General features: G+C 38.3%; 2 protein-coding genes across 9 annotated transcripts in view; one reads left to right on the forward strand and one right to left on the reverse strand.

Moving 5' to 3' along the window:
* Positions 1-19,411, reverse strand: part of Hasp (Hig-anchoring scaffold protein) — a 95,193-nt gene that overhangs the window by 44,606 nt on the left and 31,176 nt on the right. The window contains exon 1 of one of the 7 annotated variants that reach the window (XM_089852558.1): positions 10,141-15,052. The exons of the other annotated variants lie outside the window; for them this stretch is intronic. The gene's annotated coding sequence lies outside the window, so the exon portion shown is untranslated. Of the gene's footprint in view, positions 1-10,140; positions 15,053-19,411 lie in introns of those variants that run through there. 7 annotated transcript variants of the gene reach the window in all.
* Positions 107-1,491, forward strand: LOC149623544 (uncharacterized). 2 transcript variants are annotated; one of them, XM_089852581.1, is made up of 2 exons: positions 107-244; positions 329-1,490. In XM_089852581.1, exon 2 carries the CDS (start codon positions 365-367, stop codon positions 800-802), a length of 438 nt encoding a protein of 145 aa, XP_089708707.1. In that variant the 5' UTR covers positions 107-244; positions 329-364; the 3' UTR covers positions 803-1,490. The 2 variants fall into 2 exon arrangements, with proteins under 2 accessions (XP_089708707.1, XP_089708708.1); XM_089852582.1 differs by having other exon boundaries at positions 124-248; positions 329-1,491.

Raw genomic sequence — 19,411 nt, forward strand, 5'->3', positions numbered from 1 at the left:
TATGAACCTAATGTATGGACGAGCCGAGGGGAATGCTGCTGCAGCTGTACGTTTTTATCAGGAAAGATTTCCGCAAAGACGCTTACCAAACCGACTGACGTTCGAGGCTGTGGACAGACGTTTACGACAGGACGGATGAATCCAACCGGCTGGACCTCAACCTAGAGAGCAAGAAGTCCCAGAGGCCGTAGAAGACGAAGTCCTTACTATTTTCGAGGACGAACCAGCAGCAAGTACCCGCCAGGTGGGTAAGCGATTAGGCTTTGGTCACGTGCTCGTGTGGAAAATCCTCAAAAGTCACCAGTTTCATCCTTACCATTTTCAAAAGGTTCAAGGTTTGAATCCCGCGGTCTACCCACGACGCATGGCGTTTTGCCAGTGGTTTCAGCCTCAGATAAACGCCATTGTTTTCCCGCGTAGTCTGTTAGTCACAGACGAAGCTATCTTTTCGCGAGATGGTATTATTAACCTGCATAATAAGCATCAATGGTCCCCAAGAAAACCTCACGCAACGTTCGTTAAATCTCACCAAGTACAATTTAGTTTAAACGTGTGGTGCGGTATTGTAGGTGAAAATTTAATTGGACCGTATTTTCTACAGCCCAGGTTAAACGGTGAGGCGTACCTACAATTCTTACAAGACGTTTTACCGGAATTACTTGACGACGTGCCCTTAGGTTTGGTGCGCAGAATGTGGTTCATGCATGACGGTGCACCACCACATTTCAGTCTCGCTGTCCGAGCTCACCTTAACGCGACGTTCCCTTTTCGGTGGATAGGTCGAGGTGGACCCGTGGAATGACCTGCTCGATCACCCGACCTTAACCCGAGCCATTTCTTCCTTTGGGGCCACTTGAAGGACATAGTTTATCAGAGTGAAGTACCTGATGTGGACGAGCTTCGTCGACGAATCGTTAATGCCTGTCAAACTATTCGCGATACTCCAGGCATTTTGCAACGTGCTAGGGAATCGTTTGTAAGGCGTGTTCAAGTTTGCCTTAACGCGGGTGGTGAACACTTTGAACAATTCTCGTAGTAGTTATTTGTTACAGATTAAGAATGAAGAACTAATAAAGAATACATTTACATTGGGATCGTATCATGGCGTTTTCTCTGTGACACATCAAACACTAACGTAATGAACAAACACAACCTTCAATCGCAACCATTTTACTGGGTGCTGAGAAATCTTAAAACACTATGACACTTGGTATTAGCTTTACATTACCGCCGTACGCGTACTTCTACCCATTTATACCCTTCTGCTATCTAAAGTTACAGTAGTGTTTCTCAAATTCAAGGCTATTGAAATTGTCTATGACTTCGAAACAAGTTGGGTAATGGTAATAACCCTTACTCCACATTTTGGGATATTTTCTCGTTTTTGGGGCAAATGTTTGGGGGGCCATATCTCCGAAACTAAATGTTGTAGACCCCATGTTCTTTGATACGTTTCACTCAGTTTGGTCCAATAAACACGCTCCTTAATTTGTGATGGACTTTTCAAAAACACCCTGTATAGGAAAATAACGGTGTACAGGATAAAAGGAAGAGAGCCTGAAAATCTCGTTCGGCGTAGGATTACCACAGTCTATGATGGGGTTTTTTTCCTTCCTTTATTGTTCGCAAGCTGCGTGGGAGAATATCAAGGTTTTCATATAAGTATTAAGAGTTACACGGAATCAGCTATCAAAAGCCTCATCTGAATTTTTAAAAACTGACTAGGCCTATCAGGTAGAACTTAATGAATATCTGGGCACTGATTGTTACATTTTTTTTTGTCATGAACATTTTGATAAATTACTCGATCCCCGATTGTTTTAGTCCCAAGTATTTAGTACCGTTGTAAAGGGAAGAAATAGGACAAAATAAAATTAAAGAAAATTCTTATATCTCTTACAGAACCTGAGTTCTGACCTTCCGAAGTTACGAGCGAAGAAGTCCAGGTTATGAACATTTCGCTCGCTTGTTAATAAAAATTGAATGCTCCGTATAGACTCGTTCTCTTCTTTTGGCGCATTCTAAATCCCAAAGATTTACAACCTTACAATTGTAACGAAATAAAGGATGCGTTCCCGCGACACGCGTAATGCAATAAAACGCCTAAAGTAAACCTATTGTAGCGGCAAAGATTTTCCCAAAAGGATTCAAACAATGCCGCAAAATTTATATCATCGTAAAAAGTACCGTAGCCCGAACTATAACTCGAGTCCATCTCGTCCCTAAAACAAAACCAGTTAAATCAAACACGCCATATTTTCTCGGCGCGTTTACAAATGGCTGAAAAAAAAGTCTAACAAACAGTCGTAAAGATTTCCTAGACTTTAGAAAATAAACCCTCGTATAATAAAATATAAGGAATTTTCCTTAAGGAAAAAAAGAATGCGGAGCAAAACTGAAATGTGTTTGATGTGATGAGTAGATTAAAACGAAGTTATTAAACTTAAATGTAATTTAACCGACATGGAGTAATAACAACGGAAGCTGTTCTCCCTTCTTTGAAGCTAACCCTTACTCGAACCTCACAAATTTCTCTGACTGTTTAGTCAACACCTTTCCAGATTTGTACGAACCCTGAAAACAACGGGTAAAAACAGTTCTGTTGTAGTTACTATATTACTGCTCTAAGAAATCAAGGATGCTTTTTGCCCTTTTAGAAGCTGTAGTAGAGATATTTTTCATTTCGTTTCGTTTTCGGGGACTTTTGGTAGCAAAAATTCCACATTCCCGGGTGGTTCCCTAAAAATCAAAAGCATACGCTTTCACTGCGAGGCGCCGCTCGGCTCTAATATTTGTAGATTTTTTTATGTTGAATTTTTTTGTACGAGGATGAGAGTAAAATATGTCGTTGGAATTTCTCAATTTTTCTCGTTTTTTTTTGTCGGCTTACGCGAGGCATTCGGGGTGTTTTAGATGTCAATAAAATGTAGGGTTTTTCTGCAAGTTATTTTGGGATTTCATCTACACTCCTTGAGGAACCGCGAAGTGATTTCATCAGCATAAAACTTTTGTCCCTACCATTTCACCCTTCTCTGAATTTCACGGCCAACTGTTGAACTGATGAACTCGTCATATAATCTAGCACCTATGAGGACCTTTCAGTATTATCCGAAAAAAAGGCATTCAGACTATAATTTAAATGAAATAATCTTCCCTAGAAAGTGCAACAAATTACTTCCTTATATCTTTACAATCACTTCCGGTTGTACCCATCTTATTAAATACACTTTACTTCCCCCTTAATTTTTAAATCTAAAAATTTACTTCCTCTTAAGTCAAGCTTTTTTCAGTTTAAATGTCAAGACATCGACTTATTTTAAACCAAAGTATTTAAGTAAATAAAACCTCCCATAAAATTCGTATAAACCTTTTTACGGATCTCTACGCCAAGGCAGGTTTTAAAACTTTTCGCGTTTTTTTTAAAAAAAAAAGCTTTTTGACAGTGTCATACACCAAGGTTTTCTTCCAGCTAGACACATAAATTTTTTTACAGCATTAATCCTAAAGGCTCTGTACGATATAGGATATAATAAATATAAAGAAAGAAAGACGCGAAGAAGTCACGAGTTAAGAAAATATTTTCATCGACCTGCAAAGGCCTAGCATTCCTTAAGAAAGGGGTTTAAGTGTGGAATACGGGTAGTAGAGTTTTGGCGCGGAATAACCGTAATATTGCGCATAATTTGATAATCATCGGAGTGGCGCCAACCTGAAACAATCTATCACTTCAGTATACTTTCCCACCTTTACAGTAACTTTCGCGCCAAAAGGTATTTTTTTTTATCACAAGTCATCTATCTGAAATCCGTCCGATGAGAGACAGGTAATAAAGTACAAGGTAGGGACGAGGAATTTACGCAACTGGTAAAACCTTCCTATACAGCCTTGTTCTCCATTCATCATCTCCGGAAGAAATGAATGGGAAAGGGGAGGGTGAGATAGTCCAGGGATTTTAAGCCAAGGAAGCCCGCATCAGGCAAGAGATTTAAAGGTGTTAAATCCCGAAAACAAGTAGTCGCGACCATAAATTAGCAATATACCCGGCTGGGTTATTAATATCGAATTTTTTTCTTTCGTTCCATGATACTTTAAAAAGTGGGTCAAGGGTATTTTGGAGCACACGCACCAGCTGGCCTAAATCTGTAATAAAAATGGATATCTCTTTCGCTCTTCAGCTAAGGCCATTGGGTAATTTTCAGTGAGTCAACATTTGTATGCAGTTACAAAGATAATATTAATCGTGCGCGAGAATTAAGGAACATCAGAAATTTGGAAAAATTATGGAGGACATTTATCTTTCAGGTGTTAAATTATAATCTTGACCTAAATGTTCAGGTAGTAGCCAAGTGGAGTGTCAAAAGCATTATAATATCTTCCATAAGGTGTCCGGACCCATTTTACGAAGGACTTTCGACTTACGTTGGTCAAATACATTGTCCAAACTCTAATGGAGGCTGGCAAGCAAGCTTAGAGCTGTAATACACCAGTCTGACCCTCGTAGAGAGAGAGTCCCTTCCATCCCCTTAAATTCTTAAATCCACTTAAAATCCACGCCACCCTTAATCACCTTGTCAGTTCTCTTCGTTCTCAGGGAAGAGGGGAGGGATTTTTCCGCTAATCCCTGATTTCCTTGGCTTACGACGGGACCCAAAACTGTATAGAGTGTTAGCTACAGCGATCAAACAATGCCGACAAAAGGATCTTTGGCCATACAAGATCTACTTCGGCCTTTATATTTGCAGAAAGAAATTATTACGAAGTTATTCAATACTTGTTACTTTTTATTTAAAGGGATACCCTGGGCTAGAATTTTTTCCTTTTAAATGTAAAAAGTGTATAAAATAATGAATATATCAATTGGAACCATGTTCCTATCTACAATATTAACGAAGATACAAGAAATTAAGTTTCCGCAATGGCGTGAAATGGACACTACTCGTTAGGCTTTCCTGTGAAGCACTGGGAAGTACCCCTATTGGAAGCCTAGTACCACCTGCCGGATTCGTCCAATAGGAGTAATCCCAGTGCAAAGAGGGAAAGCCTAACGTCTACGCGCCATTACGGAAACATAATTGGTCGTATCTTCTTTAATATTGTAGTTAAAAACATGGTTCCAATTGATAGATTAATTTTTTATACGATCTATCCATTAAAAGAGAAAAAAATCTTGTCAGAAGTATCCTTTTAAGATGTAGACGCATTTTACTACTTTCTGAACTATTTTTAAATCCCAAGGCACTAAATTTCCCAGGCATTTTACTTCGAATTAATTCACCATAGTATTTAGTTAGTATACAGTTCGTCCCTGGCTGGCGTTGGAAAAGGGATGGACTTTTGCCTTGTTTCGGACACAAGAGTGGAAGGATTGCTTTATAGTATATAGGAACGAAAATCTGGTCAAAAGCTTTTGAAAAATGAGACGGGATAAGCGCTACCCGGGGTCTAATTCCGAGTTGCTAAGAGAAATTAATGCGCTCAAGGTCCCCCTCCCCCTTTTAAATCACCCACTCGTTGCCAAGGGACGAGTGGTTGTGTCTAAATATTAGCAACGTCCTTAATTTAGATTGTATACACTTTACAAGCCTGTTCTATTTATGATATAGTTTCGCATCCTATAAGAGGTTACGCGTTAAGCGGAACGGAAAGCAACGCTTTTTCGGTAATGAATATGAGCTAAATTCTTCTTCAAGGTGTTTCCTACTATGACGCGAGTGCGTCCAAATTTCTCCATTTTAGTTTACGTCGTATTTCTTCGTCAAGAGAATTAATAGAAGCGATACATTATTGGGATATTGGTTGGAGTTCCGTTCCAAACGAGACATTCTTGCTAAGATGAATTAATAACTTCCGGTATAATCACTTAAGATTTAAATTCTTAAAAGCCTATATAAAGGTAGTTAATTAGAATCTGCATACTGAAACATCCAGGAAATACCTCCGAATGATTTTAAAATTCAAATTAGTTTGAGATTTCGTGGATAATTTGGAATACGCACTTCCGACCAATAGCGTGACGTCCTGCCTTTTTGTTAATTAATTTCTCGTGGCACGCTCCATTTCGAATGAAATTTTGCGCGAAACTTCAAAAAAAAATCGTGCGCCATGTGAAAATCATGGCACGAAAATTAGAGTGTGTCACGTAAATTTTGTTAACAAGAAGCTTTACGCGATTGGTCGGAGGTGCAAATTTAAATTATCGATGCATTTTCAAACTAATTTGAATTTTAAATTCACTATGCAGATAGGTCTTAATCGACAAAAATTTCCTCTTAACCCTCCCTTTACGATTTAAATACTTAAAGCTCAAAATGCGCAAAGTTAATCTTGTGCTATGGTGCTACACAGGGAGAGCGAGATGAAAGACGATTTTGAACTAAGTTTCTTATGAAGTGTTTGAGCGGAAAAACAGAAAAATACACGAAGATAAAAATTGGATTGGGTAAAACTGTGGCGCAACGAGTAATTCCCCTCTGAGAGGAAAAAGAGACACTCTTGTAGGCGAAAGCCAGGCTGCAGGGAATAAGGAAGGAAATGGTATTAATAACAAGGATAAATTGGTCAGCGCGTGTCGGTTCCCTTTGAAGATGAGGAATGGGACCCTCTCCCACCCGCAGTCCATGGAAGCCCAAATAGTTTCTTCTTCAGACATATAAACTAAGCCTAAAACCGAGACCCCCGTTACCCAAGTGGTCGCGCTGAGCTGTCCGAAAAAGGCGAGCTTGTCCATTACTCCCGGTCAAACCCAGAATATATCTAATATATATATAAAACTAAAAGATATCCAAGATAGTAAAGTGATGATGACCAATTTATGAAAAGTTACCCCATAAATATGAGGCTCACATCTTCTAATTTTGTGCATCATGGTGAATGACATCAAAATTAAGTAATAATAATTAAGAGAAGACGAGGAATACCGTTCTAAATTTAAAATTTAAGTAAAGGTCAGTGGGGTCAAATCGCCTAAAATCTATCATTAGCACTAGCTCGACTCAAGCATGGAACCGAGAAAAAACTTCTTTCATAGTGGAAAGGCTCCGTGTCTTGGCTTCAACGGACGAAATAAGCCCTTGGCCGAAACTGACCACTTGACCGAGTCTCTCTAGCTACTATTTTCTTGGACGTTGAGACGGAAAATAAAACGGCCAACAAACTCGCCCTTCGTTTGTTTTATTTCTTTCCCGCGGTTCAAAGCGCGCTACTTACAGTATATATACTGAAGTGTATGTGCACTGTCCAGAGTTGACCCCTTTCGCCTCGATGACCTTTACGATGAGAAAAAGCCCGCTTCTACTATATCTTTTCTAAAACTCCGTCGTAGAACTCACCACCTTGGAACAACTAAACAAGGACATACCCGCTAAGTTCGTGTAGTGAATGCATATAGTCGAGTTCTATATTCTGATATTCCTTTTTTATTTGATCCAAGTTGCCACTTTGGCCATCGCACTAGGATTTCGAGGATAACGATATAGACTTTGAAGGTTCGACTTGTCTAACCTAACAGTTTGTGGGTGGATTCTGGCTATATCCCGAAAAGAGAGCTGTCTTTTAGAGTTGAGAAAAGAGAAGAGATATAACTACAAGGCGTGTCTGAAAGGAGATATTTTTGTGGTTTAAAGGAGTGGTAAAATATGTACACTGTCCTTTAAAAACTTGATAACAGCTTACAGAGCAGGAAGAGTAAGTGTATTAGCTGATCAGCGCATCTATAAATGAATTCTAGACCTTGGACGAGAGAGAGAGGTGAGATGATGGAGTAGAAATCTCCGTACCTATAACGAAGCCTACGGCAAGGTAGCCTCCTATCATCCTCGACGTTTTGTCTTAAAAATCATGAGAACTAGCTTCAATTTTTAAATTGCGCTACGCGGCAGCACTTAACAACCCCTACCAAAGATAGGAGCTTGGCGAAAGGTACTCTGGGAGAATTTCAACGTCCCACATGACCCGTCTCATATCCTTCCTCCAAGTCCTGACTAACTGATCTTCATGCCCAACTCTTCAAAAATGTACTTATATATTTAACAAAACCTTCACTCGTAACAAAACCAGTTTAGCTCCAACAACCTATATATATATATATATATATATATATTCCAATTTCCATATTTCATTTTTAATATTATTTACCAATTAATTTCCCGGATGTCAGACTAAAGTCATCGCAACCACGGAGACTAATTTTGTCGTTGAAATATCATAAATTTCTACAGAGTCTAATTAAGTCAAAACTAAATTAAAATGAGCCCATATCCTCCTTTAAACGTCAGTGAAATTTGGACACATTTGCCTGCGAATAAATATATAGCTTGTCTGACTCAAACGTCGTGACAAAATCGCAGCTGGCGCCCCCACTCCAACGACGATCAAGAAATTTAATGAAAAGAGAATACGTGTAAATTAGGATATTCCCAAAACGAAGCTCCTATCCCGCAAAACCACCACCACGACCACCACCTTCAAAGTCCACCATGCGTGGCTTATTAATGTAGACCTCACAGGCAGATGTCGCTATAGTACATGTCTGCCAGACTGTCAAATATTTCCAAAACTCAAATTATAATCAGCGCTATACCTCTGAACTAACAGAGTTTAATATATGCCAGTAGTTTATCTAACACGCGCTAAAATTGTTGTCATTTCTTTTGACACCAGTTTTATCAAACATTTTTCGTTATCCTACCATAAACCAGGCAATGGATGGACCAAAACCTAGACGTTTCTTTTGAATGAATGAATAAATGAATGTTTATTGACCCAGAAAAAATCCCTTTCGAAGCAGGGAGGAACCCTCAAGTATTTCGTAGGTCGAAAAAAGTTAAAAAAAACTCTTAAAAACTAGCAAACTACCGATAAAAATGCATTAAAAAAGTAGAGATGTTCATAGGAAAAGCTAAAAAATAGGGGCAATCCTCAACATGTATTTCCCATAGAACGCCTGTAGAAATGTTTTTCCCGCTGAGCTCTACTTTTAAACGAAAAGCTACCATACAGGGTGAAATGGAAAATCATAATTTAATTTCTGAAATGTGAATAACGAAGTTGAATTTTAAATTACCAGCATTTGAACAAGGTCGTAGCAAAAAGGCGCGACGGTTCATTAAAAAGGCATATTAACATTTGGGCGCGTTGACCGCCAGTCTGTTAATTTTCTATTATCTCTAATTCCCATGCAATTACGCGGAAAACTTGCTCCCAAAACGAAAGGGCGAGTAAATGACAAAATCGCGGTTCCGCTGTCAGAAAAATGGCGCTGCTCACTTTGCTTTTGTCTAGAATAGTTTGCCCCTTTTTTTCTCTAACACCTACCATTTTAATGGTACGTTATAGCTACTTATATACCACCTTTCACGATGTAACCATAATCACCTAACTAAAAGGCAGTGGCGATAGTATGCCGGAAATGGATTAAAACGGTCCATACGTTTACCCCGGGATTATCTGCCACGGAGTTTCTCATCAGGAGGGCGAGCGTGCTACTGCAATATGTTGGGAGTCATTACCAGGAGCTCTCTTTTCTATAAATGTATAAAGAAAAGCAGGAATAGGTGCTACGGTCCGAATAATTGCTAATGCACCCCATATACCGTGTATTCTTTCTGACGTATTTCCTTGCAACCATGAGATCAATGAACTCTAAACTAATGTTAACATATACTTGTCTTCCCTTCTCTGCCCAGTTCACGTATTCATGGACTCTTGCGAAGCAAACGGTATATTGTGTTAAAAAATAAACAATATTTACAACCCATACAAATATGGGAGCAGGTCCAAAGCCGGTTTGAATTAAGGTTGCAAAACCATTCCGTTGTATTTATATCTTACATTATACTTAAATCTCTTCTAATCTCAGCTTGCCCAGGAGTCCCATTACCTTTAAAACAAACATACCTTTAAGTCTAAAGAAATTCTAAGGATTGGAAAGAAACGGAGGGTCAAAAGCGTAAAAATACTGAAGAAAAAAAGAGGTAAAATCCTTTTGGCAGTCAAGCTAAGAGGCTATATGGGCAAGCACCCTTTATAATTGGTCTCCTTCTTATCGAGGTAGCGATTTAAGGCTAAAAGGGTACATCCAAGAAACGAGAAAAGATGTAGGTATATAGAAGAGGAAGAACACCGAATCAGCAGATGTTTCACCTTATCCGCGGCAGAATCCTTTACCTCTTGTCCCTATGGTTCACCAATCCTACCAGGCGGAATTCGCTCTACAGTAGAAGATCCCTTTGGGGTTGGCTTACTCCTCGAAACTAAAATAAACCAAAGTTATCAAAGCTTCGTGAAAATAAACCAGATACGATTTCGAGGTCAAAAACTACGTGTTTCGAAGGGATTGTTGACCCCTGTGACCTCTATGTAAAAAACCCAATAAATTTTGATCATACACAGGGGCGAAATATTTACATCGAAATTTGGTCAACAACGGTACTAATTTGGTAAATACTGGTACTAACCACTTTTAAACAGCTTTGTACGACTCCAAACTCCGTTTAACATTGGATATTTTGAAGAAAACTAAATCGCTCAAAAGGTTATAGTCAATATCGAAGAAAGATTGCCGATATTGATAACTGGGGATTAAGTCACTTCTGACGAATGCCTATCCCCTTTGGCAGTATTCGTTCAGACTGGGTGGATGAAAGCGGTTGAGATCTCTTTTCCCTTTAAAGCAATTGATCGAGCAACAAGGTGGGCCAATCCGATAAGCATTAAATGCTTTCTCGGCGCCCCTTGTAATTGAATCGCGGACGAAACACTCGTCTTCTCTTCTCTAGGACCTATACACTTCTCAAAAGCTATAATGGAAATTTCGACCGAGCTACGAGATGCCTTTAGGTTCATTCTACTTTTTCAAAAATCGGTCTACTTATCAAGGGCGGACGAAAAATAGCGCCAGGTTTCAGTCGAAGTAATCTAAAGGGATACACGGAGAAGATGGGAAAAAGAACTGACAGAAGAACGCGGTAGAAAAAAAGATGTATTCATCCTAAGGCGACACGGAGCGCGGGTCACCATTTCCTTGGTTGGGTGAAAAACTTTGGGTTTAAAAAGACCGCGGGGCTGTGATGACAACGTCAGTACGTCACAACCATACGCATTTCCTCTTTCAAGGATGTAAAATTTTAAGCTATTTTAGTTCAATTAATATTTGGAGTAGGTACATATTTTCCTTGAAAAGATTAAAAAAAATCTAGAATTTTCAAAACATTCCTTCGGTATATGTTCAGTTCAAATATACCAGGTTAACTCGAGGGATTCGCATTCTTTTCAGAGATACAATTAGGAGTGGCCGGGTGGGAGGGCAGGCGGGTATGCAAATTAGGAGGAATAGAGATATGAAAGATTGCGTCTACGGGGACAAAAAGAGATCATTGTGCGGAAGGAAGAAGAAAATACCAGAATAAGAGAGTGGGGAAAGATTTAGCCTAGGTAACTAGCGACAAAGATCAAACGCGACCCGAGGGGAAACGAAGGCCTCACTACGAGCTAAGAAACAAAAATAACCCCAACAAGAAGTCGCATTCAATTTTAATAACACATGGTTCACACAACTTAAGGAAAACCGACTTCCCAGACATTTCCAGGTTTTTCCCCCATATATTTCCAGGTGCAAGGCTACCTAGTAACTGCGGTAGTGGTTTTTGGAGCAACCCCTTCAGGGAAAACTTATACTCAAGCCTGAAAAATTTCCCTGAATTTCACAAAAAAATATAAATTTCCCTGAGCCTTTCATGAATTTTATTTACTAAAAATTATAAATTTACCTGAGTCTTACCCGAATTTTACCAAAAATTATAAATTTCGTTGGGTCTTCCCTGAATTTTTAGCCAACATTTCCCTGAATTTTTAGCCAACATTTCCCTGACACTTCAGGATTTCTAAGTTTGTATACATCCTGTAACAGTTAGTACAGTAGAAAAATATGTGCACATTAATCTAATTCACCTTAGACACAGATGGCATAAATTTAGCACGACCCTTGAAGAGATGTTATTACCAATATATTTCACATCAAAATTAAGCTATTATTTATGTATTTAAAAGATCAAAGGCTAACAAAACGAAAATTGGTCAATTTATAAAAGTTCACTTGGAATTTTTAAAACTTATCAATCCCTCTTACTTTAATATTACTATGGGGAATTCTTGACGATCTAAATGAATCAGAAATAAATTAAACAAGACTGACTAAGTTAAAGACGGAATAAGATGGGGAAAATAAGGCAAATCTTTGTAAGTAGTAGAGGCTCCGGGGCCTCGTTACCATGCTTGAGAAAGGATCCCTCAAAATGGAGATAAATGAACTAAAAGAGACTTATTTTTTTTAGAGGAAAGTCAAGGAAAGGCAGGCCCCTCCTACGCACGCCTCTAAAAACCTTGACGAGAAATAAAAAAAATAACTGAAATGTTGCGATGCATTTGGTTAAAAGAGCAAAAAAAGAGATGAAGAAAAAATGACGGGACATTTTTTATGACTACATTAAGTCCCCGACTCATTGCGAGGGTTGCGCAGAGAGTGTCAAGGGCGTATTTATAGAATTAGAAAGCAACTTTAGAAATAGAGAGAGAGAGAGAAGTGGCTTCTTCTATATTAAAAAAAAAAAATCGACCTACGTTAGCAGGATAAGTTTGAATTTTGGAGCAAATCTACCGTCGATCTAAGTTCAAAAAAGTGAACTCTACAATTTTATACGCTCATGCACTTTAAGCGGCGACAAATTCTTCCTAAAATTGTTACGGTAATCATTACCGTGTTTACTAATTAACAATATTTAATTAGGGGCCCCTAACGCCCGAAAGAGATGATTTTCTGGTTAATGAATTTCCAATAGATTACTCATTACTGATTACATGTATGTAACAATTAAGGGAGCGTTAGTTATATAGATATATATATAGTATAGCGTGAGTTCTCAAGGCTTAATTCGTCTATGGGGACCATCTATATATCTTCATTCCCCATCCGAATAACCCAGCGGTAAATCATTAATGGATAATGGCGGGAAATGGGATGGGAGTTATACGTACAAGTCCAAAGAAGGAATCAATAAGAATATATAAAAGCTTCACCAGAAATCTAATTCTCTCAACTCCCCGCTCGTTTTGGGGCTCGTTAACACTGTCGCCACCAAAGCGACGAAGAAATCATTTGATATTACGCACCACAAAACCCAATCAAAGGTATATATATACCCAATCGCGCATGCGTCAACGAAAGTTTCATCTCCGAAGTTCTGGTTCTATGATATAGGTAGGCCCTTTCCTTCGCCTACCATAGTATTTTATACGCTCTTAATAAAAAGAAAAATATCTTGTATAGAACTTTCCATTAAATATTTCTTCCAGTCTAGCATAAATAAGGGGGGATGTTATTTGGGAAATCAATTTTGAGTCGAAAATATTTTTAGGCCATTTTGCCGTCAAGGCCACGGTTCGGTTTTTTGAGTTAAGATTGTAAGAGTATTTTACGGATGACCCCTTAAATTTAGTTAAGAAACTGATTAAGACAATGATTTCTAATTTAATTAAGGGGTAATCCCTAAAATACTCAAATCATAACTCGGAAACAGTGGCCCGGACGGCAAAAATGTCATAGAACATCCCCCCTAAATATCAGAAACCCCTGTACATATTTCCTAAAGCTCAAATCCAAAAATCTATAAAAAAAAGCCGGTAAGAAACACCACATACTAAGTGTTAATTTTGAGATACACTTCCCCTTTGAAGTAAATAAAACTGATTATATAACACTGAAGATAGAAGGCGATTAAGCTACTCGTGCATACGACGATCGTTACAACATTCCCAAGAGAATTTGTTCTATTTCTATTTATCCCTTACCTCTTCCCACGGTCCCAAGATAACTCTTTTCTATATCACGTGGCAGGCAGTGTGGCATGCACCACATCTAATTACCCCTATCCCAGTCGTATAAATACTACGTTATAAAGTTGGTCTCTAGCGATAAAATAAAAAAGAATTATAAAAAAGCGCTCGCCACCTTTTTTGTTATCATCTATCCAGTAACGGTTGAGTGAAAAAAGATGAGGAGAGGTTGAGAGCTAAGGATGCTCGGAGGAAAGGAGAAGAGAGAAGAAGAAAAAAATCTCTGGGTCTGAAGGGGTTTTCAGTTACCTACTCATTCTAGATTTATGGATATTGCGTCATTGGATCTGGTGTAGTTGAGAGAGTGTTATTATTAGTCATTGCAAATTATCTCCCAACGTTTGACGTAGAGCGAGAGAGGAATGCCTCTACGTGTAAGTGGTTTATTTTAGTCAGATGTTCATTACTTAGAAGTAGAACAGTTTTGAGTTAAACTATTGGGAAACTGTTAAAGGGGCTTGAGAGATCCCAATCCTTTCTATTATACAATTGACTTCTGACTTCATATATCAATAATTCTATTACTTCATGCTCGTATTTACTATAGAAAAATTATCTAACCAATATGAAGATCACGGACTTCCAAGACACATCGCACTCATTTTAAAAATCCCTGGCAATTCATATCCATTTTAAAATTTCCTGACAATTTGCACTCATAATTCTCACTAATTTTAAAATTCCCCAATAATTCACACTCACTTTAAAATTCACAGACTTATCAGGCATTCCAGGTGCTGCGACATGTACCCTGTTTAATCATAATTTATGTAACCTGGGGGGGAATATCTGTCTTCACAATGGCATTCACTTAGTTTTTCCTAATTGGCATGTTTTTATTTTTTTAAGGAGAATCTGGGGCGAGTTCCATAACAGGAAGTATATTAACGCTAAGAAAAATATTGAGTGAACCCAAAAACGTTAGTGCATATCCCTCCTTGTTTCGCGCCTCTTTTCACACCTTTCGAGATGAAGAGACGAACCCGCAGAGTCGCTGGAGCTTGAACGATAAGACTCGAAAAAGAGTCTGCTATGAGAGAGCAAAACCTACAGAGCCGAAAAGATTTCGTATAGCGTAGTGTATACTGTACCAACAGCGTTTTTCAACAATAGAAACCCTTAGGGCGGCCACCCATAGAAACGCGTACGTCGCTTGGAATAAGTAAAAAAAAACTCTTTTCCAGATGAAGATCCCTGTCCTTTAAACAGTTCCAGACTGTTCGTCTCCCCCCCCCTCCCCAAAATCCCCTCGAGTTTTCTATTTTAACGAAATTAAAATTGGCAATTTGATCACGCGCTTCGTGGTACGCGTTAAAAAAAACGCCTGCGAAATGGAGGGAAGATAACCGTGCTAAAGGTGTCGATCACTTGCTTAAAATATTAAAAGGGGATATTAACATAGAAATATTAAAATAGTTAAAAATAAAATTGCGAGAGTCCGACCACTTGCAAGGGGCTCGCGTACCAGATTGTTCCACGCAGTCAAGCATCTTCAAAAATTCAAGAAGCTCGAGAAAGACTTCGGAAAGCAAGAAAAAAAAAATAAATATAATAATAAAACGTCTGAGCTTCTCTTTAGACCTTTTGAAACATTCATAAAATAATTCTAAGATACCATTCCAGAGGGACACAAGTGTCAAGGGATTCTGGGATTGTGACGGGAAGAAAACGAAATGAAATTTTTTGGCTTTCCTATTCCCCCATAGGCATGGATGGGAGTTAACCTTCCGCGTGTGTTCGTTCGATTTTTAATGGAGTTCTTTCATAACCATTGTGTTAAATTTTGATGGCGACTTCATGAATTTAAGTTAACTTATTTTTTCAATGTTAAGTCATAATTCAAGGGAGGCTGAAATTAAACCTAGAATCAGTTACTTATTGCCGGAATTATATAAGTTTCCTAACTTACTTTACAAGATTGTTAAAAAGAACCTTAAAAATAAAGGCAATAAACAAGCGAGGTTGACCATATACTACGTCCCCATACAAGATATTAGGTAGTTCACATAAAACCATTCCCAAATGACCCTTGACCCTTGCGCACAAGAGAAATGCGTGTGGAAGGCAAGAGCTACGACATATACGTGTGTAGGTATATTTATCCAGAAACACGAGGGGTAATTCACTAGTCGGAATAATAAAGTCAAATAAGTGAAATCTGAGGAAATCTCGTGAAATGTAAAGAAAATCTCGTGAAATCAAAGGAAAATCTCGTCAAATCTAAGGAAAATCTCGTGAAATACCATTAAATAAGGTGTGAAATGACGCGAAATAAAATGTGATAATCACCTTCAAGAAATCAAATGGGGACCGCACCCAGGGCCAAAATCTGAATTACTTCGATATAGGCAGTTTTCATTGATAAGTGAGTTACCTCTCAGGAGAAGCCTTTCAGTATAAAAACAAGATCAAAGAGAAGCCCTTACAACTCAGATAGCCTTTTTTTTTCCCCTCTCATTCGGGATTTTATCACCCTACGTTACGTTAGTTTCACTAAATCATTCCACGGTTAGCTCCTTACCAACATACACAGTTCACGTCCAACTCAGGCCTATAACTCCAGCCCTTACTAACGCTATCGTCCAGTATATGGAATATATTTCTATATATATATTTATTCGCACCATAGCGTGGTTCAACCTTGATAAAAGTTAGATTTACCAATTGAATAAAAAAATATTTTCTATACACGAATTTCATCTGTTAAAAGATGCTTCAACTCCCTCGTAACAATGCGCGTGGATTCCATGGTAACCAAATAAAGGAAGAACCCATATAAGACCCGAAAACGTATGATGTAGACCCCACGTCATTTGACACTTTCCACTCGGTTCGACCCAAGAACATACCCTTTAATTATGGCAGACTTATATACCATGAACACCCTGTACATCCGCAAGAATTTTCTAATTACGTTACCATGTTCTTACTGGGAGTTCGGAAATATTTTATCACTTTAAAAATTCATTGGTTATGATGAAGTAGCGGTATTTCTTCCCTTGATTGTTAAAAAAAATAGTATATACGGTTACTATGGCAACTAAAATCAATTTTGAGAAAGTCTCCTAAGAAGAGGATTCGGAAACAATACCTGTTGCGACACCCCCAAAAAACATCTATCTCCCATTTCATTGTTTCCTTGTGGTGAACAAAACAGCCAGACCCTGGATGGTGTGACGCTTAGGGAATCACCACCAAAATATTGAACCAAAAAAGTCCAAAAACGTTTTCCTGTCTGTAAGACCATTTCAGACATAGTAAATCCCCGACAAGCGTAAGTGTTTCTAAAAACTGGAACAAGGTCCGAGGATCAGCGACGTCCATATAAAACAGACCTACTGAGTGGACGAGTGGAAGAGGAGGGAGAGAAAAAATGCTATTTCTAAAAAGCGAAGTTGTTTGGCGAAAAGGAAATTTGCGGCGGAAGTAGCCGCCGGAAATGATAAAGAAGAAAAAAAACGGCGCTTTTTAACAAAACCGATGGGACATGGGATTGCCCATAAAACCTTATCCTCTCCTAAACCTAATGCGACTAACCAAGGCCTTACATTAAGCCTTTCCTCTGCCCACCCCCGCCACCCCCTGTTTTTAATCTGTCGAGTTGACGCGTGATTAATAAAACGTCTCTGTTTACATTGCCACGCTATTGTTTTCACTGCGAAGAGCTCACTCAAAATAAAAAAGAAAACTGCAACCTCTTCCATCCTTTACATTATCATGGTTTTCTAGATGAAATAGTTAAGTCCAATTACAGCGATTAAACAGACTCTAATTAAGTTAAGCGTTAGTCAATTACTAATGGAAAATTAGTACCTGCGCAAAGATCGCTCGCTATTGGCTCTATTAAGTAATAAAATCAGTCAGCGATGGGAAAATCTCGTTCGCAGATTGTTCTGGTAATAAAATGCGCATAATTTCAAGGAGCTGCTATACAGATTTAACTACAAATTCGTACTGAGTATCTTTTGGCACAGATCAGCTCCGAGCAGATCTCGGGTCGAGCCCCACTGGGTAAATGGAAAACGGAAATCCCAGACAACAAACAATCTCATCTAGTAAATCGTCGTTGTACAACACAACTAGGCCTAATGGATTAGGACTTAGAGAAGACCCCATCTTTCCTAGCAAAAGAGAGAAAGAGAGATTATTTTATTCCATTAGAAATGACGCGATGGATTACCAATCTTTCCCATCATCTTTTTGTAAGTGTAGTAAAGCTACCGATATAGTCGTTCCCCTTTTATTTTTCCCCCGTCAGATGAAGGGAAATTTTTGTGTTTCTTTTACGCGGTTCGCTTTATTTTTACAGATAATAAATTGAGCCCCCAAATTGGGAAGAGTAACTGAGTCTGAGGTAACCATTAGCAACCGACGATAAAAGGATCGTGGTAAAATTAACCGCAAAAAAAGGTGAAATATTGTATTTTGATTTACTTTATATTGTATTTTTAGAACATAAAGTGAGAGAGGCAGGGCTATTACTTTTACGAAAGGTTAAAAAGTAGCCCTAAATATTAAATTAGGACGCAATATTGATGTTTGCGCCAAGATATAATGGGGGGAAGGCAAATTAACGGTATATCAATTAGTTAAAACAACATTGTGCAAAATTAAATATTAGAAAATATTGTAAATCAGCACGTTAGAAGCTAGCCATTTTCTATCGCACGAACTGGCTACGTCAATAGCAATTTTTTAATATTGAAAGCAACAAATCATGATTTGCTAGATAAATACTGTCATACCATTCGCTATAATAACTGAAAGATAGTTTTAAGCGGAGCGGAGCCTCCGGGATGAACTAGGCCCATGCATGTCAAATTTTATGTGGGGAAATATCCAGTTTGTTAGGAAAAATATTTTCACCATAGATGGCGCTTATTTTTCCGTTGTGACAGGGGTCTTCCTTAAATTTTCGTTGATATTTTAGGGGTCAGTCATAAAATTTTTATGATAGAGAAAAGTTTCATCCTAAAATTAACGTAAATGTTTTTGGGGCTATTCACTTTTTACTGAATCTTTCGGTTAGATGGTATTGATGACAACAAAATAAATTATTTCAATTAAAATAATTCAGTAAGAGTTATAAAAACGTATGCTTACAATCCGCGACCTTGGCCCAAATACTTAAGCAGTCGACAGGGTCACGGGGTTGAACTTTGTTTATTTTTCGGAAGTATCAGCGCCCCCAAACGGGAAAACACGGCGAACTAAATTAGTTAAAAAAATATTCTCGCTTCGCCACGCGCATGGGCCTAGTTCATCCCGGAGGCTCCGTTTTAAGTTGTGTTTTTCTTATTATACAGGGCTGATCCTCACTCATACGCTCAATTTTAGTTGAATAAGTGACTAATTAATTTAGAAATAGTAAGGAAAAAGTGACTAAATAGGGGCAAATTAAGCTATAAAAAAGGGCCACTTGAAATGAAATGTTTTCAGAGATGACCGATTTAAAAGATATTTTTAAGGTCGGTGTCGTAATTACGCCCAATATATGGGCTTAGATATTTCCAGTCAAAGGAAA

The sequence above is a fragment of the Phalangium opilio genome, unplaced genomic scaffold, assembly GCF_054372755.1.
Source record: "Phalangium opilio isolate 3A_F unplaced genomic scaffold, DU_Popi_V2 ptg000113l_1, whole genome shotgun sequence".
In the NCBI taxonomy this organism is placed as follows: domain Eukaryota; kingdom Metazoa; phylum Arthropoda; class Arachnida; order Opiliones; family Phalangiidae; genus Phalangium; species Phalangium opilio.

Bases quoted from the DNA above. Each gene is read 5' to 3' on its own strand.
- LOC149623544 (XM_089852581.1), top strand. From the start codon at position 365: ATGGCGTTTTGCCAGTGGTTTCAGCCTCAGATAAACGCCATTGTTTTC.